This window comes from Onychostoma macrolepis, chromosome 08, assembly GCF_012432095.1.
Source record: "Onychostoma macrolepis isolate SWU-2019 chromosome 08, ASM1243209v1, whole genome shotgun sequence".
Classification (NCBI taxonomy): domain Eukaryota; kingdom Metazoa; phylum Chordata; class Actinopteri; order Cypriniformes; family Cyprinidae; genus Onychostoma; species Onychostoma macrolepis.
The window spans coordinates 13,647,907-13,674,819 of record NC_081162.1 but is presented as its reverse complement, the minus strand read 5'-3'; the positions used below and the strand labels follow the sequence as shown (position 1 = coordinate 13,674,819).

Sequence of the window (26,913 nt, the reverse complement as noted above, 5' to 3'; positions counted from 1 at the left end):
TTTTCTGGTTTTGACCGCAGACACTCAGAACTCAAAAGTGGGGTCTGAACATATGAGTGAATAACAATAGAAAATAAACACGGCATAAACAGACACGAATGTGCTGACTTTAGGCTTTCCGAAGGAACACCTGTTTAACCGTCTACCAAAAGATTTTAAACAAATATCTAGATTCAGAATGAGATTTATTGGCAAGTATATGTTTTCACTTACTATAAGAACTTTGTCAGACATAAGATATGTTGAAATAATTGTATAGTCTATCATTATTTCTTATTTATAAATTATGCAATATTGATTTGATTTATTTTATTAGTTTATTTATGTGCTCCATATCCAGACAGAACTCTACGCAACTTTTTTAGTAAATTAATAAAATAAAGAGGGTACAGCTATAAATGCAGATTTTTCTTCGAAGCAGTCAGTTGCTGTTGCCATGGACAACAGTCATAATTCATCAATATTTGATATTTGACTATAATAATGTTTTTTTGAGAGCTCTGTAGTAATTGAGCAACAAGGCACTAGAGGATGTGCGGTCAGTCATGCCTAAAAGCCGTTGATAGCCATGACTATATTTATAGCACAACCTTGAGAGAGTTGCCTTTTTTTTTGGTAAATGGTTAGCACATAATAAAAATAGGATTTATTTATTTTAAATATTATTAGTAAAACTTTTTTTAAGCAAATTCATTAAATGTCTTTCTTAAAGTTGAATATACAGTCCCTGATATAACAACAAAAATAAGATTTTCTATAGAGTCTGAACATGTCAAAGTTGTTACTATATTACTGAATGAACATGTCTGGAATGCTGTATTAACCAATCAGTTGCTAAGACCGCTGGAAGTGCCCGTTTCATTTAAAGGTCTCTGTGTTTTCCATTGCCTTCTATACAGGCCTGTCATCCTGCAATATGATCCACACTTTATATTCACACATTAAATTTAGCTAATCAGTTTTATGCACATTACTGATTAATATCACATCATATCTTTGTCTAACCTTCAGTACCCTCAGCAGTAATTTCAATTTCAATTTCAATTTGATTATTACAGACATGTTCCAGAGGCAGCAGGCGTTGGCTGCTGCAATAAACTTGATTATGCCTCTTCAGTGATGTGGTTAGTCTGCCATCTGGTGGGTAGGTGAAGGATTGCACTGCAAGAGCTGATTAACTGAATTTCATCATTGTCCTCTAGAAGCTTTACTGTCTCTCTCAATATTTCCTTTTCTTATTCAGTTCCTGAACATCACCCATCATAGTGCAACGTCTCGCAAGTTCTGACTCATTAAGCTGTCAGCACATAGTGAAATTATATACATTTTCATGTCAAATATCTCCAACATTGTGTATTTATTATGATTTTATGTGTAGTTTATTTATTATCATTATATATTATTTATTGTACACATTCCGTTACTTTTTATAAAGCACCAGCGACGCAAATCCTACATCAAATGTTTGTATTGTGATTTTGGACTGTTTACGGTCAGAAATCTAGACTGTATTCAACATTTATGACTAGTGTCAAATGGACTGTTTGGACCAAAATAAGGGCGAATAAATTATAACAAGTTATTATAACAAGAATTATTTTCATTTTGAATGAACTACTTCTTTGTCTTCTAAAGGTGTGTTTTTTGTTACATAGACATTGTATTTCGCATTTACTCCTTTGACATGTGTTGTGTTGTGAAATGACATTATACCGGTACTTGTTTTGCAAACTAAAAATACTGAATTTAATTTGATTTTTAATAACACTATGAAAAAAATATATTTTAGACAAAGCACAGAAAAATACCACGATCCATATACACCACAATTTTACATAAAAATAATTAAAATTAATCACCGTCAGTGTAGCCTGTTTTCTGATTGGTTGCATCCGGGTGGGGTCAGGACATTTTGCTTTCTAATTGGTCGTCATGTTTGTTATGGGAACGTGTTCTAATGTCTGATTGGATGAATGCTGCGGAAAGGCGAGCGCAATTGGTGGAGAGAAGAAACGCGGAACAGGGCTGAAAGAGGCGTGGAGTTCAGGATGCGGAATTAACGCATCCGCTGCGCCCGAACCGGATCGAATATGGCGAGCACCAAAAGCAAAAGCGGGTCTTCGGAAAACTTTCACACACCCGAGCCAAGTGGATCGGACCAGCCGGGCGCGAGATGGGGTCCACAGCACGCAGGTGCTCAAGAGCTCGCGGAGTTATACTCGCCAGGTGAGAATTTAAACCGGTTCTTTACGTTTCCCGTCGGCGCCGGTATCCGCCCGCCTCTGCCCACACGGAGGATTGAGCGGACTGCCAGCCACGAGTTTCCCTCGACAGCCCCGGACAGCACGGTCACAGAGCCGTAGCATTCGCCTCGTAATCTAGAGTAGTGTGTTTTGAAGGTGCACGTAGCAGAGAGCGTACATATTCGGTCTGGGGTCTCTGCGGGGCTAAACACGACGCAGTTACTACTGTACCATATAGGGATGCATTAATTTGTGATGTTTATGTGACAACGAGTTCGAATGAGCTCAGCGCCCCATTAGTGACGACAGTTATCAGATGAGTCGAACACAATTGTCTGTGGCAAATTTAATCTAAATAGGTTATTAATCATGCCTTTTGTGCTCATCTATCTCTTATAGTCCCAAGGGAGTAATTCTGTGCCAGAAATAGTTGTGGTAGCTGTCAGATACTGACAGGAGATCGCTTTGATGTCTTGATTACCACATAGATGCGTTCAGTAATTTCTTTTATAGTTGAAAAAGTTGTACACATAAAACATACTGTATTTTTGAAATATAACATCAAAATGACTTGCAGACTAAAAGCTGTCTTTTCTACAAGGAGCGGATCGTCCCTTCATGGGTGTCGCTACTATTTACATCACATGACTAATTATGCTAAGCAACGGGCTATTTATTGCATACAGCACATTTAGCAAGTGTTTTATGTGATTTACCAAGCATAAACGTAACAGTTCTGGGGAAACCATCCCAACAAGAAATGTAATGGTAACCAAAAAGTTGATGGTAGCCATTGACTTCCATAGAATTTTTATTAATTTTTTCCATATTATTGAAGTCAATGGCTACCGTCAACTAACATTATTCAAGATATCTCCTTTTGCGTTCAAGAGAAGAAAGAAGCTCATACAGCTTTGGAACAACTTGAGGATCAGTAAATGATGACAGAGTTTTGAATGAACTATCCCTTCAATGTAAACAAAACAAGTAAAGCTAATTTTAAAGGTGCATTCAAATTAGCGAAAACGTCTGTTGTCCATTGTCAACAGTATGGCGACATATGAAGCACAGCTAACGCAGAAGTCAGAATAGATTTTTGTTGGTCAACGCAGTGAATCTGTGACCATCTTGAACCCATTGCGAAATCTGCATGGTGACATCTTTCGTCTTCACTCAACATTTCCAATTGTGTGGATTCCTATTAAAACGAAAATGTGATGCTAAATGTGACAGAACCTTAACAGCATTGTCAGAACACACAAAAAGATGACAAACATCTTAGATATGAAGTGGCAGCAGTTAGTAAACAAACTTAATGCATCCAAGCCAATAGGTATCAGTATAAAGTCCGAAACGGGCACTATTGAATATTGAAAAACCTATTGAAAGCACCTATAAGGACGGTGTGGGGTTGACTCTTTGTTTTTATCTTAGTAGCAATGTATTAAAGATGAATAACAACAAAAATGCTATTTTCTAGTATTAGCACAACAGGTTCACACACAACCAAAAGCCTACAATAGATGAATAGATTGTGCTCAGTAAACCCGAGTGTGCCGCGGGAGGAGGAACTCCATCAGTACCAGCAGGGAACAGTGGACATTGTGGACAAATTATGTATACGAACACAAGAACAGAACAGGAACGGAAGCAAAACAAAACGTCACAGTAAGCAGAGCAGTGTGAGGGTGTGGTATCCGTGAAAGGTGTGAGTTTGTTGGAATTGGTGTGGGTTGGGTGCTGCAGTTCAGTGTCAAATGGAGCAGGACTGATGTGGGTTTCTGGGTAGCATTAGATTTAGTGCTTCTCAAAATTCACATCAGTTTCCTCTGATAGTCTTGTTCTGTTTACAGTCACTATGGTGATTTAGGGAGTGTTTTAACTCTCAGTATTTCGGTGTCGGATTAACTCTGAATGAATCGGTCACCTTGGAACAAACACGGTAGTATTTCTAGATTTTGTCAGCTGTGGTGTGAATCATGTTTTTGGTCACTTCAGATATTTTCTGCAAAGTGATTCTGCACTGAATTCAGGGCAAAGGTGAATTCACAGCTACATAATTGTAGCTGTGAAAGGAAACAGTGTGACATTTGAGATCATTGCTTTACAAACTCATAGCGTATCTATCTGTCTCATTCATCTATTCAAATATTATATGCTTTCGCTACAGTATCTATGATAATGAAGCTGTTTTGGAATATTAGCTGCCGGTATAGTTACTTTCTTCATGTGGCTATATTGTTGATTTGTATTTAGCCACTTGTTCTCTTGGAAAACCCAGAGAGATTTAGTTTTCTATAGGAAATGGGGTTTATTTGGTTGATTTTCAGTAGCCTAATGGTTAAGGGTTGAGGCTGCTAACATACTTCAGTAAAGCTACCTCAAGGAGACACTCTGGAAATACATGTATAAAGAATATTTACAGAGTCCAACATTGCCATTTAAGTAAATATATGTACACTCACCAAAACCAGTTTTTGTTCAAATTTTGTGCATTGCTGTTATGTTTTGGACCCTTTTGACTGTAAGGTCTTTGCTCTCTATCTCTTTCTCACAGGAAAAAGATGTCAGGAATGGATCAGTGTGCTTCTTTGCTTTACCCTCATGGCCTTCAACTTCTGTTACCTGGTAACATACTTCCATCTAGGACACGCCTGGCACATCCTCCTGGGCATAGGTTGGTATAACAAACAAACCCACATATACACATCAGTGTTTTATAAAGTAGTGGTAGGCACAACAAAGAAGTTGCAAATTACAACTTGGAAATTCCCAGTATTCAAGAATGCAAGAAGCTGGTAGTGACTTGCAACTACCAAAATCTACTTTTTTATGGGAACTGAAAGACATTTTGCTTTATAATAGGATTTGGAGATTGATTTTATTCTCAGATTCTGCTGTATGTGTGTAGTGGCAGGGATCCTGACAGCAGACTTTGCCTCTGGTTTGGTTCACTGGGGTGCTGACACATGGGGTTCAGTGGATCTGCCCATCGTTGGGAAGGTACAGGAGTGAAACAGTCTTTTTCGTGTTATTAAGTGTTGCCAGCGTTATTTAAGGTAAAACAGTGAATAAAATACTTAGATATTGACTCACTGGATTATGTAGATTTTTAGAACATTTAAGATTTGTGTTTGTTAGTTTATCTTTTCAATTTCTTCTAAACGTCTTTTAAAGAAAATATGAATCAATATTCTTAACTACTAAATTGTACAAGCAAAGTTACTTCTCTTAAAAAATGAACTTTTCCTTCATCCCAGGCTTTCATTCGTCCATTTCGAGAGCACCACATCGATCCAACAGCTATAACGCGCCATGATTTCATTGAGACAAATGGTGATAACTGTATGTTGACTATCTTCCCTCTGGCTAACATGGCTGCAAACTTTTTGATGCTCTCACCAGGTAAGACATCAGATATATTATCTGTCCATTGGAGAGACAAATGATGAACCACATTCATTTCTTATCGTGCTGTTCCCTTTCTCAATCTGTCTTCAGCGGAGATCTATCGGAACTACCCCTTGTACTGCTACGTCTTTGCTTTAGCCATTTTTGTTACATTGACCAATCAGATTCACAAGTGGTCGCACACATATTTTGGGCTCCCACGCTGGGTGACGCTTCTTCAGGATTGTCACATCATTTTACCACGGAAACACCACAGAGTTCACCATGTTTCACCTCATGAAACCTACTTCTGCATTACCACAGGTACATGCACACAAACAATAAGCACTTTTGTGCTCATATCTTCCTTGCTTGATCACACTTTCTGTGGCAGTACATATCAGCGCTTTGTTTATGGTCTGTATTATATACACTATCCTTTAAAAGTTTGGGGTCAGTAAGATTTTTTTGAAAGAAGTCTTATGGTCACCAAGTCTGCATTTACTTGATCAAAAATACAGTAAAAACTGTAATATTGTAAAATCTTATCACAACTATATTTTTACAGCTGTTTTCTTTTATAATATATTTTGAAATGCAATTTATACCTTTGTGATTGCTGAATTTTCAGCTTCATCACTCCAGTTTTCAGTGTCACATGATCCTTCAGCATTCAGACAATTCTAATATGCTGATTTGGTGATCATGAAATGTTTCTTATAATTATCAATGTTATAAAACAGTTATGTTGCAAAAGTTCAAAAGAACAGCGTTTATTTGAGATTAGTTTGTGTAAAAGTTTTTATTTACCACTTTTGATCATTTTTATGCGTCCTTACAAAATGTAAAAAAAAATGTATCCAACAAAAACAAACAAACCCCAAGCCTTTGAAAAGGAGTATATATGGTTCAATGATCTGACATTATTATTATTATTATTATTTAAACTTATCTATTAATTATATACAAATATACAAGTGGTTCATTCAGTGCATGTGGTTTGTTCAAAAATTCAAAAATAAAAGTCATGTGGTGCTGCCAACATGCATAAAAAACACAAAAAAGGAAATTATATCATAAAGAAGACAATTATAGACCCTACTGAGTGTGATACTGCCCAAAAACGCTAAAAGCTAATGATATTTATGAATTTATAATTTGATATTTGTAAAAAAAAAAAAAAAAAAAACCTTGAAAAGAAACTTTTCCAAAAAAAGTAAATAAATAAGGTAACACTTTATTTTGATAGTCCACTTTAGACATTTTTCTAACAGTAAGTGACTTTGCAACTACATGTCGACTAGCAGTCATTAGAGTATTAGTAGAATGTCTGCTTAATATCTTTATTTGATGGGTCCACAACATACAACATACTGACTATGAGAAACTTTGCAAGTATATATCAACTTATTCTACTAATCCTAAACCTACCCTAACAGTCTACTCTGAGAGTTAGTAGACATGTAGTTGCAAATGAATGAGAATTAGTTGACATGTAGTTGCAAAGTTACTTATAGTTAGTAGAATGTCTAAAGTGGACTATCAAAATAAAGTGTAACCATGCATAATAATAATGTTTAAGTGTACACTTTACATGTATTCAGTGTAAGAAAAATGTACATCCTAATACAAATGAAAGTCAGTGATACTGTTACATGTCATTGACCTAAATGTCTTTGTATGTGCAGGCTGGTTGAACTATCCTCTAGAAAAACTGGGATTCTGGAGAAACCTGGAAGACCTGATCCAGAGCCTGACAGGAGAGAAACCCAGATCAGATGACCTCAGGTGGGCCCAGAAAACCAAGTAATCTTCCTCTGCCACCAACCCACCTCCCCTACCTCAGACCTGCTTATAGGAGAACAATCTGTCTCCGTCTAATTGTCCTCCCTCAGACAGATCAAGAGGAACGGCAAGATATCAAAGCCCAAATTAGAAAGCCATCAATTCTTAGCAAAAGTTAAGTGAAAGGGGGTTGACAGAGTGATTGAAAGCAATATCCCACCCAGCTCACTCTAAAGATCCAAACATCTAAATCCTTGTTGAAAACCTTGAGACATTTGTGAAATGCAGAAAACTCTTCAAAGTGCAAAAAACAAGCAAATTTAAAATGCCAATACTTGAACAAAGTGGGCTCTTTTCTGGACACCTTCTCATCCTTCAACTGCTCAAAGCTTTGCTGACTATAGCTTGTTTCTAAGGGACTGGCCTCTGCTCTTGGGTTTGGCCTTTGGGACTGATATCTCTTGCTCTCACCCTTCTCTTGTTTGGGGTTAAAGTGCAGTAAACTCAAGACATTTTGGCTCTTTGACCACAGAGGGCTGAAAACACGTGTCTTCATCTGTTGCTTGTGTCTGAACGGACAGAGCAGCATCATATGCAGTCTTACTTCAGTACGCCTTAAAAGACGAATCACAAGAAACTTGCTTTGCTTGGTCTCATCCTTACGCTTCATTCATCTTTTCATTATTAATGCTTTCTTTTGAAGCACATTTGCAAATTCAGAGGTGCTGGAAGCAGTCAGCTGTTGACCAAGTATATTAGAAGTATCTCCACCTAGGTCAATATTTAGGTCTTTAGTGTTTCGGTGTGAATAAGCCATGAGATCTACATTGGTGTCCTCGCTGCTCAACACTAAGATAACCCATCAGAAAAGGCCTCATCCATTTTTATTTTGTATTAACTTCATCGTAGGGTAGGTTGATGCGAGCTCGACCAGCTGACTGACACAAACTAACACTTTCACTCCGCTGCTTGAGTTTTGGATTTGCATACATTGTTACTTTACAGTTTACTGTTCAATTTAATGCTAGCATGTTAAATCACACAGCTCGTAGCTCTTATTTAATAGTAATATGAGATGTTAAAGGCAGTTACAGCATGATGAAAATGACAAAATCATCAGAACTACTAACTGCTTATTTAATGAGCGTTATACACATTTTCTTTTATAAAGCTGCAATGACAATGGATTAGAAAAAGATTTATTTACTTGACTTTATATTTACACACAGCACTAGTCATATTTTTTAATTAATAGAAATGTTAAGAAATCTTTCATTAATAAAAAAAAAATCTTTGCTTTTGCTTTAAGAAGTGTTGCTATTTAAGCAATGTAGTTTAGGCAGTGTTTATCGTGCGTGGTTACCATTGTAACAGTCGTCTTATAAGAGTGAGGAAATGGAAGAAGAAATGAAAATTAATATTTTATATCAAATGTAACATAATTGTGATCATTTTTGTTGTGCCATTTTTTTTACTTTAATTTTTCTGAATCAGTTTAATTATTTTTCTAACAATAACTGTTACACCCTGTTTGCAAAGATGATTATCAGGCCTTCAAAACTGTAAAGGTCAACCTAATCAAGATACAGCTTTTAAGTTTTATGCTTGTGTTATTCATGCCAAAACCTTGTTACTGTCAGAAGCAATGCGGCAGTTGTTGTGTTTCAGTGGGTCAGTATGGTGATAGTACGTTTAGATAGGTCAGCTCCACAGAAGGTCAGAGAATGTGTTTTAGAGAGCGAATTCATTTGTCCCGAGTTGTAAAACTGTTACAAAGGAGTCAGCCAGAATTGTAAAAAAGGATATATGAGCTGATTCATAATGTTATGTGTTGTGTTACATCTTATTTTCCTCCTTTTCTGAATTCAGGAAGATTTGTTTAGTGGGAAATTGTAGTATTTTTGACAGTCGATTAATATCTTATATATTTCTATGCTTATACAAGATGCCAAACTTATTTTTGCTCAGCTAATAGATCTGTTGTGGTGTGTTTGGTCGGTGTTTATTTGAAGAGGACACTCCAGTGGCGATTTTCACTGAGCTTAAACCAATTACTTTTAGTAAAATGTTACATTTGTCATTGGACTCCACTTAATTTTGTATTGTAAGTTTTTATTATGACATTTTCTCCTACATTCTACATTGCACAGTGTGGACGATCATATCATTTTACATAGCTTTTTTTTTTTTTTTTTTGGAATATACTGATCGTGAAGGACTCCACCAGCTGTAACATTTCTAAACTTATTTCCTATTGATTTAAAACGGTGGAAGAGGTGAGGCGGAGCAGCCTGTGATCGTGATGTGGTAATGCAGTGAAGATTGTGCTTTTGTCTGGTTAAGCTTGTTCTGCAGGGCTAATTATTATATAAACCCACAGAAAGGTAGGATTTTGCTTAAGAAATGTTACTAATTTGGTGTGCAGTGTATTGTAGCAACTGAGTGATTGTATTATCAAACATGCAAGATTAGAGTGTTAAAAACCATGCCTCTGAGGCTCCTTGCTTTCTACGCACAGTGCAGTAGTATGTGGCTGTGAGGAGATTGAACTAATCACATTGTACTTGCTCAAAAATATTGTATTTTCTCTTAGATAATAAAAGCAAAGCCAATTCCTTATTCACAGGGGTCATTTGATCCATGACCTTTGGCATTCACACTTGTTACTGAATGTTTGTTCTTACTGATTTATTGGAGGAAGCCTTTAAAACGCTATCTCGGCTGATTTTGCAATTCACCTCAAAGTCTCACATTCAGTACGTTTTTGTAGGACGGCTACTTGTTGAAAACTGAAAATAATGCCTTAATGCCTTTTTTTTGTTTCCTGTTTTGAAAACTTTTGTGTCATTAAGTTCATATTTATAATGAAATTAATAAAGAACTGGAAAGATATGTTGCCTGATTTGTGTTCTTTGTTCTGTTCGTGTCGGGTCATTAATGATGTTAATTCTTGAGTGAGTGAGTGAGTGAGTGAGTGAGTGAGTGAGGGAGGGGGGAGGGGGTGTGTGTGTGTCATAAAATCCCTTGGGTTCAAGGGATTTATGTTTGCATCCAACAACCCACTCATATTTTGGGTAATAATCATCTTAAATTGACTTATTAGATTGATGCCATTTATTTGGAAAACTGAACTCATGTGACACATTCCTTTTGTTCTTTTTCTTTTACCTTTCACCTTCATTCCAAAGTTCTCTCTCTCTCTCTCTCTCTCTCTCTCTCTCTCTCTCTCTCTCTCTCTCTCTCTCTCTCTCTCTCTCTCTCTCTCTCTCTCTCTCTCTCTCTCTCTCTCTCTCTCTCTCTCTCTCTCTCTCTCTCACACACACACACACACACTTGTTTCACTATCCTTGTGGGGACATTCATAGGCGTAATGGTTTTTATACTGTACTTACTGTATGTTCTATTGCCCTACACCAACCCTACACCTAAACCTACCCTTTACAGGAGACTTTCTGCATTTTTAGATTTTCAAAAAACTTAATTCTGTGTGATTTATTAGCTTTTTTGCCCGTGGGGACCTCAATTTAGGTCCCCACCGTGATACGAGTCCCCATGAGTCTGTGTGTATTCAGGTTTAAGTCCCCACCTGAATAGAAAAACAAGTACACACTCACTTACTCACTCACACCTGTTACAATCCTTGTTATGACTTCACATTGTGACTGAACCCAAATAGAAATAAATAGAGGTGGTTAAAACCAGAATAGATTGCAACACTTCATAATGATACATGAAACATTGTTATCAGATTACTTGTAATACATTTAGATTTATTTAAAATAATATATTTATAGAAACAGAACCACTTTTTGTGAATTTTTGTGTGTGAGTTCAATAACAAATGTTGTATTTTGTATATTTCATAACTAAACAATCTATGCCTATGTGGGGCACTGGGAAGATTTTCACAGTATTAAAAGAAATGATCTGAAAATCCTAAAGATTTATTTAAATTTTTACACAATTTCCAAAGTTCATAAATGTTTTTGGTAACACTTTAGCATAGGGACCAATTCTCACTATTAACTAGGTTCTTATTAGCATGTCTATTATTAACATATTGGCTGTTTATTAGTACTCATAAAGCATTTATTCTACAGCCCTAATCCTACGCAATACCTAAACTTAACAACTATCTTACTAACTATTAAATAAGCAGCAAATTAGGAGTTTATTGAGGCAATAGTGGTAATTAATGTTTTTTTTTTTAATAGTGAGAATTGAACCTTAAAACAAAGTTAGACCACGTTTTTTTAATGATTTTATTCATGTTTTTGAAAAAAGTTGCTTATGTTCACTATGGCTGCATTTATTTGATCAAAACGTTTAGTAAAAACGGTAATATTGTGAAATATTTAAAATAACTGTATTCCTGTGATGGTGATTGGTGCTCGAGGAACATTTCTTATTATTATGGAAAACATTTGCGCTGCTTAATATTTTTGTGGAACATGCTCTCATGGGTCACATCTATACAACTTGATGCCTTTATTTAATGTGTTAATAGTTATAATAATTCTTTCTCTTTTAGGTACAAGTTCAAAGCTTAACAGAAGCTGTTAATCAGTAAAAGAGGTTGTACATGTAGGTCACACCATAGGAAGCTACACTTATACTGTATGCTGTGCCTGAATAAGCTTTAAAGTCACAATGGCTTGTGATGTTTTGATTTGTTAACCTTGATTTTACCTGCTATCAAAATGAATAGAAAAGAAACAGCTATGGCAAGTTTAATGTTCAGTGTCCTATTATGAGTGTTCAAAATTCCATTGAAGACTGTGAAGGACCATAGCTCAAATATTATGTGAATGTGCCCTACATTTTTCGTGTTGAAGACTGATATGATTGTTGAATAGGGTCAAAGTACATGCCACAAAAGAGTGAATGTTCTGTTCACAATTCAATGATCATAATACATCTCAGAGTCACGACAGGCTTACAAGTCAAACACTGTGGATGCACACTTTACATATTGATGTCAATGCTGTAGTACGACAAGAGTTTTGCAGAAAAACTGGACCAGATAAAATGGCTTTTTTGTGCACCATCATGTGACTAGAGAGTAATGCACCTCATTAGAGTGGGATGGCCTTCATGAGAGAGGCAGACCCACCCACACTCATATGCTAAGGTTAAAAATCACATATCATTGTGGACATTTTTAGACAGAGTTGAGAAGTTAACCGGTAACAACGGGACACCAGACAGAGGAATGACAGCCATTTCTATGACTTAGTGCGTAGCACACACTAATGTCTGTTGAGGAGGAAGAGTGTGTTCAGTCTGGCTCACTGCCTCAGCAGTAATGTGAGTATCGTATTTGTTTAATGCTCCTTCAATGAGGTAGCACATAAATCAATGTTTTGTCTCGAATTACTGGCATCAGATTTTTGCTAGAGCTAAAAAATACTGACTGTATATTTTTACTGTTATCATGTTACATTTGTGTAAATCTGGTCATCTTTGACTTTACCCATTGGGCAATTGATGTTGAAAAGACATCAAATTGACATTAAAACTGATGCCAAAAAACAGGTCAAAGATGCAGATCAAACTGATGTCAAAAACTTTAAACTGTAAATTGAACATCAAACATATTGGACCAATTTCAGTGTAAAAAAAATAATAAGACCACAGGGATGCACTGAACAGAAACCCCCCAAAAATTTAACAATTCATATTTAAAGTTAAAATGTTTACAGAATTTAAATATTATTATATAATTATACATTACATTATTATATTATAACTTTTAAATATAAAAAAAAATTCTTTTCAATTAACAAGACATATTAATCCAACAATTCACATTTTACTGTTGTGATACCTGTTCATGATCTTTTTATTGCTATGTTGCACTTGTACTTTGTATTGCATGAAACGTGTTATATAATTAGTTTAATTTAATTTTAAATTTTAACGTTTTTAAATATACTTTTATATTGCAATAATTTCACATTCAATCTTGAAATTAATGTACAAACAACATATTTTTAATATTTGTTTAATGGCATCTTTTTTATGACTGGAGGCCAGTATCACTGAAACCAAGTAATACTGATTTCCCTATAAAAAAATTTCCCCTAATATTTAACTATTGACTATAGCCATTAAACAAATTTTAACGCGTTAAAAAAAAAAATTAATTGCCTGCATTAATGCACTAATTTTGACTGCACTAATACACACACACACACACACACACACACACACACATATATATATATATATATATTCTAAAATATTAATTCACAAGATCCAGCAATGGATCCATCTGTCCTCAGGGATGTCACATCATGTTTTAATTGCTACATAATTACTTGGTCTAGACCTTGAATATTTCTTCTTTACATTTCTCTTTTGTTTCTCACTGAAGGTGATCTCATGTCTTCACAAAGGCAAGAAGAGAAGACATCAAAACATAGCCGAACTGAAGTGGTATCACACCATATACAATACCAAAGTTGAAAGGAGTTGTCTGACATCAGATATTTCTTAAACTACCCATTTCAACCAGCTGTTCAGCATGCCTCTGTACGTCCATGCCTTGGCATGTGCTTTCGGTCTGGGCTCCTGGGTGTCCATTAATGGCTTGTGGGTGGAGCTTCCTCTGATAGTCAATATTCTGCCAGAGGGTTGGGATTTGCCCTCGTACCTCACAGTCATCATTCAGCTTGCCAACTTAGGCCCTCTGCTGGTGACCCTGGCACACAAATTATGTCCCGGACGACTACGTGAACATCTGGTCATCTATGTGGTCCTGTCGATCGGTGTTGTAGCTTGCATCCTACTTGCTGTGTTTTGGAAGAACACCACTGTGATCCTTGGGCAACCGCGTAGCACAGCATTTTTCATTCTCACATTTTTTCTCGCTCTAGTCGACTGCACCTCATCCGTCACCTTCCTGCCATTCATGATGCAACTTCCAGCAAAATACATCACCACATACTTCATTGGAGAAGGTCTGAGCGGTCTGGTTCCAGGCCTGGTGGCGCTTGCACAAGGGGTCGGGATGTCAAAATGTGTCAATGTGTCTCATGTGTCAGATAACCTCACAGAGCCCGGACCTCCAATCTTCATTGTGGAGACACAGTACCTCCCTCCTAATTTCTCCACTGAGATCTTCTTCTCCTTCTTGGCCGTAATGACAGCAATAAGCCTGGGCTCCTTCATCATATTAAACCGCATGCCTCGTACATTTGAACTATCCACTGAAAATCTCGTCCCAGACTCAGATGCTGTTGCAACAGTCTGCAGGGGTTTGGAAGGCCCCGTGGACCCCAATCCAAAGACAAACAATCCAGAGGAAGAGGAAAAGATGAGAAATACAGTGCTGCCTTCTAAACCACTGCACTCCGGCTATCAGCTGGCATTTATCTATCTTATGGTTTTGTGGGTGAACAGTGCAACAAATGGACTGCTGCCCTCAGTGCAGACGTTCTCCTGTATACCATATGGAAATATGGCCTATCACCTGTCAGCTGCTCTGTCGGCGGTAGCCAATCCAGTGGCCTGCATCATTGCCATGTTTTTCCCTAAACGGTATCTCTATTTTACTTTAATTACAATCTAATCATCTTGCATTTATTTACCATTTCATTACCATTTTGCATGCATTCTATTAAGTAAATTAAGTGCTTAAACAGGCTAAATACAACTTAATCAATCAACTTCCATAAAAATGGAATCTCTCAGTGTGTCAAAATACATGAAAAACATGGAATAATATACCAGCAAAGAGTTAGATCACATTATTTTAAAAATATGAACATAACTTGTTTTTTTTTTTTAAATCTTTTAAAATTATATCAAATTGATCAATAAAAATAAACTATTTTATAAATATATTTCATATAAAATATTTTTTTATATACATGAGACATAGACACATATATTATTAAGAATTATGAGATTATATCAGTGCTGTCAAACGATTAATCGCATAAAAAAGAAAGTTTTCATTTTGATAACATTTACATGTATTTACATGTCTATATTTATATTCATATATTTTATTTATAAATAGATATATTTAATATATAAACAACCTATTTTTCTGAAATATATGCATGCATGTGTGTGTATTTATATATACATAACAAATATACACAGCACACATACATATATTATATAAACAAAAACTTTTATTTTGGATGCGATTAATCACGATTAATCGTTTGACAGCACTAGATTATACAACCCGAATTCTGAAAATGTTTTTTAAATCTGAATAAAATGAAAACTAAAAGACTTTCAAATCACATGAGCCAATATTTTATTCACAATAGAACATAGATAACATAACAAATGTTTAAACTGAGAAATTTTTCTATTTTACGCACAAAATGAGCTCATTTCAAATTTGATGCCTGCTACAGGTCTCAAAATAGCTGGGACGGGGGCATGTTTACCATGGTGTAGCATCTCCTCTTCTTTTCAAAACAGTTTGAAGACGTCTGGGCATCAAGGTTTTGAGTTTCAGGAGTTTTGGTGTTGGAATTTGGTCCCATTCTTGCCTGATATAGGTTTCCAGCTGCTGAGGAGTTCGTGGTCATCTTTGACATATTTTTCGTTTAATGATGGGCCAAATGTTCTCTATAGGTGAAAGATTTGGACTGCAGGCAGGCCAATTCAGCACCCGTACTCTTCTACTACGAAGCCATGCTGTTGTAATAGCTGCAGTATGTGGTTTTGCATTGTCCTGCTGAAATACACGTCATCTGGAGGCGAGCATATGTTGCTCTAAAACCTTTATATACCTTTCAGCATTCATAGTGCCTTCCAAAACATGCAAGCTGCCCTTTCCGTATGCACTTATGCACCCCCATACCATCAGAGATGCTGGCTTTTGAACTGAATGCTGATGATACGCTGGAAGGTCTCCCTCCTCTTTAGCCCGGAGGACAAGGAGTCCGTGATTTCCAACAAGAATGTCAAATTTGGACTCGTTTTCCACTTTAAAACAGTCCATTTTAAATGAGCCTTGGCCCACAGGACACGCCGCCGCTTCTGGACCATGTTCACAAATGGTTTCCTTTTTGCATGATGGAGCTTTAGTTGGCATCTGCAGATGGTACGGTGGATTGTGTTTACCGACAGTGGTTTCTGGAAGTATTCCTGGGCCCATAAGTGCCGATAAGTGATGCAGTGTCGTCTGAGGGCTCGAAGACCACGGGCATCCAACAAAGGTCTTCGGCCTTGTCCCTTATGCACAGAGATTTCTCCAGTTTCTGTGAATCTTTTGATGATGTTATGCACTGTAGATGATGAGATTTGCAAAGCCTTTGCAATTTGACATTGAGGAATGTTGTTTTTAAAGTATTCCACAATCTTTTTACACACTCTTTCACAGATTGGAGAGCCTCTGCCCATCTTTACTTCTGAGAGACTCTGCCTCTCTAAGACATCCCTTTTAAAGCTAATCATGTTACAGACCTGATGCCAATTAACTTAATTAGTTGCCAATCTTTTCCAAATTTCTTGCTTTTTCAGCCCTTTGTTGCCCCTGTGTCAACTTTTTTGGGACCTATATCAGGCATCAAATTTGAAATGAGCTCATTTAGTGGATAAAAGTGTAAAATTTCTCCGTTTAAACATTTGTTATGTTCTCTATGTTCTATTGTGAATAAAATATTGGCTCATGTAATTTGAAAATATTTTAGTTTTCTTTTTTAAATTTTATTCACACTTAAAAAAACGTCCCAACATTTCCGGAATTCGGGTTGTATATAAGATATATAAGAATTATGTAGACAATGCATAAGCATAAGTTCTTTTTCATATTCATGTGTTCAGTAAAGTCCAAAAGTTTTAAACCCTCTGTCTATCTTCCTTTCTAAGTGCATTTCATATGTGTTTCATTTCCTTTTGAGGGACGAGTCTACATTAATTTCTGTATTTAACTCACAATATTTCACTTTAATGTTCATAATTGCATTCTGACTAACAGTGAGTATATAATTCTCTTCCAGTTCATTAGTATTTCTGGGCATCTTGTGTCTGCTGGGCTCTGTTTTTGGAGGCTACAATATGGCCATGGCTGCCATGAGTCCCTGCCCATTACTCCAAGATACACCTCTAGGGGACGCTATAATAGTGAGTTACTTTTTAACGTAATCAGCCCATTTCTAGAATATTCTGTTTAAATGTTTTTCTTTAAATGAATCTACTCTTGATTCTATTCAGAATGAAATCTTAAAAGATTAATGTAAATGTTTCACTAAAGCCCCTTTCACACAGAAATTCCGGAAAATACACGGATAATGTGTTCCGTGATTTGTCCCGGGATCACTTGATTTTGGTTCATTCACACTGCCAGTGATTTTCCGGAATATGTGTGCGCGTTCACACACATCCCGTAAAGATCCCGTAAAGACACGTGACATTACGATGTGACGGGTAATGTGACGCGTACAGTAGCTGGCGACGATGTCAGCTTCAGTGCGGATAGTGGGGAGCTCCCTGATCTCTGCTTCATTACAGTTTGCACATATTTTTTCGTCGCGAACGTTGATCTGCCTTCAAAACACCCGGTAAAACAGTCACACGATAACGTGCGTCATCACTACGACACACCCTTTACGGCATTGATCCGGCTTTTGTTCACACAGCGCTCGTTCCGGGACTGAACCCGACAATGTTACTAGGTCCCCAACCCGGGATCGATCCCGGAATCAATCCCGGGACGTGTTTGCTTTCACACAGAAGGCACTCTGGCAATTTTCCGGCAATTTTCCGGGACCAACGTGCAGTGTGAAAGGGGCTTATAAGTTTTGTTCCTCAGGCCACACATAAAACAAATGTAAAATACAGTCATAGTAAATATAGCATAAATGAAGGAAAAATTATGATAATCTCTCATAAAATTCCAGCAAACATATCACCCTGTAGCCCAAGACTGGTTGCCCACTGAAGCTAAGCAGGGTTGAGCCTGGTCAGTACCTGGATGGGAGACCTCCTGGGAAAACTAGGTTGCTGCTGGAAGAGGTGTTAGTGAGACCAGCAGGGGGTGCTCACCCTGTGGTCTGTGTGGGTCCTAACACCCCAGTATGACGGGGACACTATACTGTAAAAAGCACCATCCTTCGGATGAGACGTTAAACCGAGGTCCTGACTCTCTGTGGTCATTAAAAATCCCAGGATGTCCTTCAAAAAAGAGTAAGGGTGTTACCCCGGCATCCTGACCAGATCTGCCCATTGGCCTCTGACCATCATGGCCTCCTAATCATCCCCATACACCAATTGGCTTCATCACTCTGTCTCCTCTCCACCAATAAGCTGGCGTGTGGTGGGCGTTCTGGCGCACTATGGCTGCCGTTGCATCATCCAGGTGGATGCTGCACATTGGTGGTGGTTGAGGAGATTCCCCCCTTCTATGTTAAGCGCTTTGAGTAGAAAAGCGCTATATAAATGTAACAAATTATTATTATTATTAATTAAAATTCCAAATATGAATGAAGCCTAGTGAGCTTCACAAATGATTAGTGCTGGATTTGGTATAATACTGAAAAACTGGAGAAATCCAGACCCATGTACCAAACTCCCAAGTTTCAAACTCAAGTGTTTGCGTCACTATGCTGAGTTGAGTAATTCTGGGCTGAGGTGAGATATACTAGTGCTTTCTCAACACCTCTGCATAATTACCCCAATAACTGACTTCTTCACACAGTATCTACTGTTACAGACATGGCAGTTCCTTTATGTTATTCAACTTCAAATATTTTCTATTAATCTGACCAGCACTGATGACTCATTTGTCTTTTTTGTGTATTTTTAACTCATTTCAGGTTCTGTCATGGGTGTTCTTCACTGGTCTGCTGTCCTATGTGAAGGTGATGGTGGGTGTGATTCTGAGGGACCGGAGTCACAGCGCTCTCGTGTGGTGTGGAGCAGCAGTTCAAGCAGGCTCTTTGCTGGGCTCCGTCATTATGTTTCCCCTGGTTAACATCTATCACCTCTTTCAATCAGGAGATGTTTGCAACACCATATGCCCATTATAATAAGGGTTTAATAAGACTAACTGGGGAAAGAACTACCACTTACTGAGCAAATGATTGTGAAATATTGTTTAACGAACATTTGGCACTTCCTTAAAACTGTTTTGATGCTCTTCTATTTTGTTTTCACATTAACTTAACATTTGTACATTTAAAAATGATTGTGGATTATTATTTATGATGTTGCGAGTTCTTGATACCTAGAAATATCCACAGGCAGTCAAGTGCAAGTGTCACTTAACAGCGTCCATCAGAGCTTTTAGTTCATATTTGGAAAAATACTGATATATTTTTTATAAGTTTACTTGATATTTCTTTACACAGAATCATCATTTCTATTAATTTTCCACTGATTTATGCGATCTGATGAGCATTAACTCAAATTATGGGATTTGCATTTGCAGCGCACACTTCTTATCAGAAAAGGTTCAATAAAGTATTGTTTTTTGTTGTTATGGGCGCGTCTAAAGATTTCTTATGGATCTCAGTACTATGTCGTGTATGAACTAATGTCTGTGTGCATGTGTGTAAAACAACAAACTGACGATTTATATGCTTAATCATATGTAATTGTATATACATTGTTATGAGTAATTGTGGCTGGAATAATAATGTAGCTGTAAAAACAGTTGCCTGCTGAAATTGAAATATATATTACATCTTCATGACTAGATAGACACAGCGAGTTTGTCTTTACTATACACATTAGATGTGAGTCACTCAACCTGAGGTAATCCTGTCAGATCGTCCATCCTTTGAGTGAGTACAGGTCGGCCAATCTGGTTTCGTCCATTAAAGTTAACCTTTTCAAATAACGTGGTCCCGGACAGTGAGTTACCTTACATGTGCAGGTAAAATCTGAATTTCTTCAGTTATTGTTAAAAAAACAAGCTAACAGACTTCATAGCTAACGTTAGTTAAGCAGTCAGGGGGATCTTTCTGCCACCACCGAAGCGCCGCCCACAGAAAAACGTCACAATGTTTACTAATAGGAAATTGGTCTATTGTTCAGCAGAATGTACGTACTGCTGCTACTACTGGGCTACAAATAAATTATTAAAACTATTTTTTTTTTTTAAGTAATGATGACACAACATTTCTTCCATGTTTTAATTTTAATAGTAAATCCCCTTTGTTTGCCCAAATAAATAAATAAATAAAGTTTGATTTTCAATCATTTAAAGATAAATGAAATTAATGTTTTATGCCTTCATTTGATAACCAGATACAGAACACAAAATTTCTGAGGAAAAATAAAACATTTCATAAGACTATTTTAAGAATAAATTTGAATGAACTAAGTTGTTTTTATGCATTAAAATAATTAGACAAGCTACAACACAGAATTTGGTAAAACAATAAAACATATGGTGAAAGAAAATAAAACATCCACTTATGAAATCCACTTATGTCTTTAACAACCTGATGAGAATCTATGGGGTATTGTCAAGAGGAAGATGAAAGACACCAGACCCAACAATGCAGAAGAGCTGAAGGCCACTATCAGAGCAACCTGGGCTCTCATAACACCTGAGCAGTGCCACAGACTGATCGACTCCATGCCACGCCGCATTGCTGCAGTAATTCAGGCAAAAGGAGCCCCAACTAAGTATTGAGTGCTGTACATGCTCATACTTTTCATTTTCATACTTTTCAGTTGGCCAAGATTTCTAAAAATCCTTTCTTTGTATTGGTCTTAAGTAATATTCTAATATTTCTAATATTCATGAGCTGTAAGCTCTAATCATCAAAATTAAAAGAAATAAACATTTGAAATATATCAGTCTGTGTGTAATGAATGAATATAATATACAAGTTTCACTTTTTGAATGGAATTAGTGAAATAAATCAACTTTTTGATGATATTCTAATTATATGACCAGCACCTGTATATATGTAGTTAGGTACATTTTGTGCACATGATCAGAATGGTATCACCTCCGCCTCATTTTGAGCCAGGAAAAAGTGTTCCTGGATCATTTGTGAATTACCGGTATATTTCCTTCCAACATTATAGCAAAATCTAATTGATTACATCATTAAATAATTTTGCATTGTAAATGCTGACTATTAAATGAATGTTTTCTGTTGAATGAATCAGATTCTGTGGTGTGTTGTCAATTACCAAAGATAATAATTTTGGCTCGTTCCTCAATCTGACAATAAAAAAGCTCACAATAGAAGTCTATAGACTCATGTGTATTGTTCTCTATGTAAACAGTCCCTTTCTGTTCCTTGCACGTATTATGTAAAAGCTTCATGGTTTAATGGCTTTGCATGGTCATGGCAGGAGTTTTTTTGATAAAATTAGCATTTTTATCTAATTTAACTTCTTGTTGCTATACTTATTATAATTTTTTTTAAAACATTTATTATAATGCAGTTTCTTGCCCTATAGACTACTACTGTAAGTGCACAGCTGTACACATGATATTTGTTTGTTTTTATAAAGTGAGAGACAAATAATGTTTTGTGATAGTCAACATGTCAACAGTCAAGACACCTATGTCAACACTAGATGGTGCTCATTTGCTGTACAATTTTATGATGGTGCTGCTCTTTTGCAGACAGCCTGTGGTTTACTGCAGCTCCAAAAATTCCATTTAAAATGAATAAATAAGTAAATAAATAAATCAAGCCAAACACTAGCGATGTTACATTTGACACCAAAGCTCTGAAGCGTGTGTTAAAAAAAGAACACATTTCACACAAAAACATTGCATCTGATCTTCATTGTCAAAATCATGTGATCTATGATATCCGAAGCATCATTAATCTGAGAACCACATGATTGCCTTAGTATCTTGTTCAAAAGGAGCAAACCCCAGTGCAGTTTACCTTATTTATTCATTCATTTATTTATGAAGCCAAATGTTCATCTGACTATGAAATAACAATTGAAGCCAGGACTGGGGCATGGTTAAAATAGACAGACTGCAGATTATATTTATGAATTTATTGAATCATTTTAGTGCCAATACACAGACACAAATGAATCACTTTGATGGTGACTTTTATTTCTAAGATAATGCTTCTAGAAGAGTTTACTTCTAAATACATAAAATAACTGAAATATAGAATCAGTTGCAGAACTAAATGTGAAGCAGGTGTAATGGAACACTTCTGTTTGGTAGGTGATATTTCATATTTTGACCACCAGATGGCTACAAGACACATAGTGTTGAAAAGCTTTGAGTAATAAATATTTTTACTACAGTTTTTTTAGGAAGAGAGAAGCCTCAGGTCTTCGCAAACACTTTTTAAATTCGTTACTACCAAATACTTTGCCATTTAGTGGAAACTTTTATTGAGTTTCATCCCAAGCTACTTGCAGATACGTAATAACCTTGGATTCAATGTCTTGCTCAAGGGTACAAATTGTGATTGTGATCTGAATAAATGCTCAGCTCTTGAGTTGCACATTTTGGAATCTAGAGCTAGCAGTCTAGATTTTGAATCCTTAGACGTCCACCACCCACATCCTTTTCTGAGTCAACCGACTGCTATCAATAAGGAGAAATACACAAAGCACTGATGACAGCCTCTAACCCATCTTTTGTTCACTGCAAAAAATATCTTTTTTGTCTTGTTTTTTTCAGTACACATATCTAAACATTCTTAAAGGGATACTCCACCCCAAAATGAAAAACGGAAAAGTATGAAAGACATCGTCAGAACACTCCATATGCCATCAGTGGTTCAACCGTAACGTTATGAAGCAACGAGAAAACTTTTTGTATGTAAATAAAACCAAAATAACGACTTAATTCAACAATTCGGCACTGTAACGTCACCGTAGCGCCATTTTGGAGAGTATCGCTGCACGCAAAATGCGTACGCTCTTCTGTCAGCCGCGACACAATAATACGTTTTCTACGTGGATTTACGCTTTGATTTGAACGCAAACAGCGCATCCCTATGTCGTGGCTGACACAGAAGAGCGTAAGCATTTTGCGTGCAGCGATACTCTCCAAAATGGTGCTACGGTGACGTTATGGTGCCGAATTGTTGAATAAAGTCGTTATTTTTGTTTTATTTCAGTACAAAAAGTATTCTCGTCGCTTCATAACGTTACGGTTGAACCACTGATGGCACACTGTTAGACATTTCAAAGGGTTTTTACAGTAACTCACTTAGTGATGTTTTATAAACAAATTTCGGGAGAAGCACGCGTGGATAATTAACGCGGCCAGCTAATCATTAGCGATTACACTATTATCCAATCAGCACACAAGCAATCTCCTATAAATAACCAAGTACGTCCTACCTTCATTATCTCGACTTTCAGCATCCATCCCTCCACCACCCCGACTCCACACCTTATAGCCCGTTCTACCTTGCACGGGGAGAAGCACTGGGGGGGAGCACTTTTGAAGCCGGGTCGAGCGCCAAACTCGGACCCCTCGCCCCAGACAGGGGGAGAGCCCCGGGCTGGACAGCAAGCCAAATATGCTTAACTTTACTCAGTTGATTATACGTGAGTGCGAACTCGTAAACTGTAATTAAGATTTACAGTAGCAAACTATATTTGATTTACAGTTGCAAACTGTACTGTGTACAGTAAATTACTGTAAAACAAATCCAATTCATCAGTATACTACTGTAATTCATTCATTTTAATATAGATTTCATTAGATTTTATTCTTTTTATATAGAATTCATTTTATTATTACTCTACATAAGTACTACTGGCATTCAATTAAAACAGACACAATAATTACAAAATATCAAATTCTTTATTTAAAACACTGCATGTATAATGCTTAAAAATATAGTCTTCCAATGCTGGAATAGTGCAACTTCACCATTTCTCCTGTCTTAGGACGTTTTGCAGTGCATTATGCTGTGTCCTCTGGATTTATCCTCACAAATAATCTTTAGGCAACAGACACATAATGTGGAAAAAAGACAAATAGCCAAAGACAAACATCTGCAAAACCCAGGTGCTGCTGCAAAACGTGGCCACCACCTTTGCTCACCATCCACTTTGTTAGTGACAGAAATGTCTTCACTGAATGTAGAAATGGCACATTTTTAAAAGGCAAACCCCATATAGAATACACAAACCTCTCAAAACCATAGTTGTTCTCTTACCATGAATTATCAATCTCGAGGTGGCTGGCGCTGCTCCACATGTCTTTCTTGATGCTTCATTGCAGTTGCCTTTAAAACACAAATACAAAAAATGCAGTAAATCTTAAATTCCATTAAAAACTATAACAAACTAATTCTAAAACTAGAAAAGGCCGCTAGCCATAAAACTTGTTTAACTTATCTAACATACGATTTAATTTTCTCAATAGGCAACTGGCCAACATGAACTACTAACACCTGAAAAAAATTTCACATTAGTTAACCTAATGTTAATATAAGATGAGCGTTGCTTGTTAAAAATAATTTTAATTCGTTAACTTAATTCAATAAGCTGACAAATGTCGTTTGAAATGACAGCGCAGTTTACCATAGTAAGTTTGTTACCGCCATGTTGACGAGTAAATGTTACTAACGTTAGGTTAAACTGGTGTGCAAAAATCTGACACAAACACACAGACAAACGTACATATATTTTTACCTTGCTTGCTGGTCTTATTCTGTCGTAAGGTGCATCGACACACAGCGCAGATGTTCTCCGGAGCTCTTCCACTCTCGCGGGTTCATCCCCGGGAAAAATCCGCGGCGCTGCCCCGCTGTTTCCGTGTCTTCCTTGGGAGTCGGGACGCGAGTGGCGCGGCGCGACTCAATAAAATACAATATAGAACCTATTATACTATCTACAATGGATGCGGACAGTAAAGTGATGCCCCAGTATATTTCTGACGTACTTATGTACTCCAAGCGCTGTTTCTGACACGAACGGATTTTCCAATTCATTACAAGCGATGTAACACATCCAGTGTAGTCAGTCCCAAGCTGTTGCGGCGTTATAGACACGGTGCAGAGCAAATCGTGTCAATCCAAATGTAAGAAATGAGGAAAATAAAACAACCTCAATAGAATGGCGCCAAAGAGGCCGTTACAGCAAATACAGTAGTATACAGCAATTTTTTAAAATACAGTAAGTCTTTGTGTGTGGGGTCTGACGTCACAGAAAATTCCCATGATGCAAAGGGTACTACAGTTATTTACTGTAAAGGGAATTTGCAGTATTATACTGGGTAATATACAGTAAATAACTTTAGAAATTACAGAAATGTCTAACAGTGCAGATGGAGTATTCTGACGATGTCTTTCATACTTTTCTGGACCTTGACAGTGTAATTAACTTGGCAGTCAATGGGACAGTCACAAGCCTCCCGGTTTTCATCCAAAATATCTTAAATTGTTCCAAAGACAAATGAAGCTTTTACGGGTTTGGAACGACATGGGGGTAAGTGATTAATGACAAAATTTTCATTTTCGGGTGGAGTATCCCTTTAAATAAAGATTAATTTATAAAATTAGAAGCAAAATGACTTAAGATATTAAGTTTTGTTTTCTGAAAAATATATCAAAATTAAGTGCGTTTGTTTAAAACAAGAAAAATATCTGCCAGTGGGGTAAAAAAGGGAAAACAACATTATTTTTCTTACATTTGGCAGATATTTCTTCTTAATTTGGACTTAATTTTGATTCATTTTTCAGAAAAAAAAAGACTATCTTGTGTCATTTTGCTTAAATGCAGTAAATGCATCTTTTTTAAAAATTTTGTTTTATTTTTAATGTTTATTTGTACTACAAAACAAGACAACAATATTGAGTAGGAAAATAATTTTTTGAGTCAAGCTTTCAAATGCCAAAATGGGTGCTGCACCATTTGTGCCAACCTAAAACCACTTTTGCCAGTGACAATATTTGATTCAACATCCTCACAGAGACAAAAATATGAAATCCAACAATGCAAATCAGCCTGAAATTACACATGCACCCTGAGAAATCAACCAAACCCTGACCTTTGGCTAGGTTATACAGTCAAATCTCCTGCTATGCCAGAGTCCCGACAGGTGATCAGACTGCCAGAAATGGTTAACTAATGAAGAGAAACAAAAAATGAGCAGTATTACAACACTCATCCTGAGGGATTCAAGAGACAGACAAAGAGAGAGACATGGAGAGTAAAGGAGAGAATGGTGTCAGCTGCTGACCCTGATTCTTGGGCACTCAGGAATGCTTGACTGATCCTAACGGGGCGTAAACAGCCTAAATTACCCCCTATACAAAGCCTTAGGGTCAGAGGTCAGGAGATCATGCAGATGCCTTCTTCTCACTGTAATCAGCATCCTGATTTCCATAAAGAAACATCTGAGGATCATATGGGTCTGTCTGTGAGACAGTTCAAATATTGACAATACACAGTATAATAATATGTATATAGAGAAAGAGAGAGGGAGAGAGTATAAAATCAGTGAATCTTTGAATTTCTAATTTTTCAAAAAATCTGGATTGTTTTTCATCTAGGATTTGTGCGTATAAAGGAAAACCACTGATTCACACTGTTCAAACACTCACTGTGAATCACTTTA

At 36.8% G+C, this 26,913-nt stretch overlaps 2 protein-coding genes across 3 annotated transcripts; both read left to right on the top strand.

The window, feature by feature from the left end:
• Positions 1-68: 68 nt before the first annotated feature.
• peds1 (plasmanylethanolamine desaturase 1) lies at positions 69-10,310 on the top strand. Of its 2 annotated transcripts, XM_058785700.1 has the most exons (7): positions 69-1,144; positions 1,244-2,226; positions 4,801-4,920; positions 5,155-5,246; positions 5,504-5,648; positions 5,745-5,957; positions 7,322-10,310. In XM_058785700.1, exons 2-7 carry the CDS (start codon positions 2,091-2,093, stop codon positions 7,441-7,443), a joined length of 828 nt encoding a protein of 275 aa, XP_058641683.1. In that variant the 5' UTR covers positions 69-1,144; positions 1,244-2,090; the 3' UTR covers positions 7,444-10,310. The 2 variants fall into 2 exon arrangements, with proteins under 2 accessions (XP_058641683.1, XP_058641682.1); XM_058785699.1 differs by having other exon boundaries at positions 69-2,226.
• Positions 10,311-11,877: 1,567 nt separating this feature from the next.
• slc52a3 (solute carrier family 52 member 3) lies at positions 11,878-20,087 on the top strand. Its single transcript, XM_058785694.1, has 4 exons — positions 11,878-12,725; positions 13,795-14,960; positions 17,390-17,513; positions 19,205-20,087. The coding sequence occupies exons 2-4, from the start codon at positions 13,945-13,947 to the stop codon at positions 19,415-19,417; spliced, it is 1,353 nt and encodes a 450-aa protein (XP_058641677.1). The 5' UTR covers positions 11,878-12,725; positions 13,795-13,944; the 3' UTR covers positions 19,418-20,087.
• Positions 20,088-26,913: the final 6,826 nt, after the last annotated feature.

Bases quoted from the DNA above. Each gene is read 5' to 3' on its own strand.
- peds1 (XM_058785700.1), top strand. From the start codon at position 2,091: ATGGCGAGCACCAAAAGCAAAAGCGGGTCTTCGGAAAACTTTCACACA. The intron at 4,921-5,154 runs GTTGGTATAACA...GTATGTGTGTAG, and splicing joins GCACATCCTCCTGGGCATAG to TGGCAGGGATCCTGACAGCA. The intron at 5,958-7,321 runs GTACATGCACAC...TTGTATGTGCAG, and splicing joins CTACTTCTGCATTACCACAG to GCTGGTTGAACTATCCTCTA.
- slc52a3 (XM_058785694.1), top strand. From the start codon at position 13,945: ATGCCTCTGTACGTCCATGCCTTGGCATGTGCTTTCGGTCTGGGCTCC. The intron at 14,961-17,389 runs GTATCTCTATTT...ATTCTCTTCCAG, and splicing joins GCCATGTTTTTCCCTAAACG to TTCATTAGTATTTCTGGGCA. The intron at 17,514-19,204 runs GTGAGTTACTTT...AACTCATTTCAG, and splicing joins CTCTAGGGGACGCTATAATA to GTTCTGTCATGGGTGTTCTT.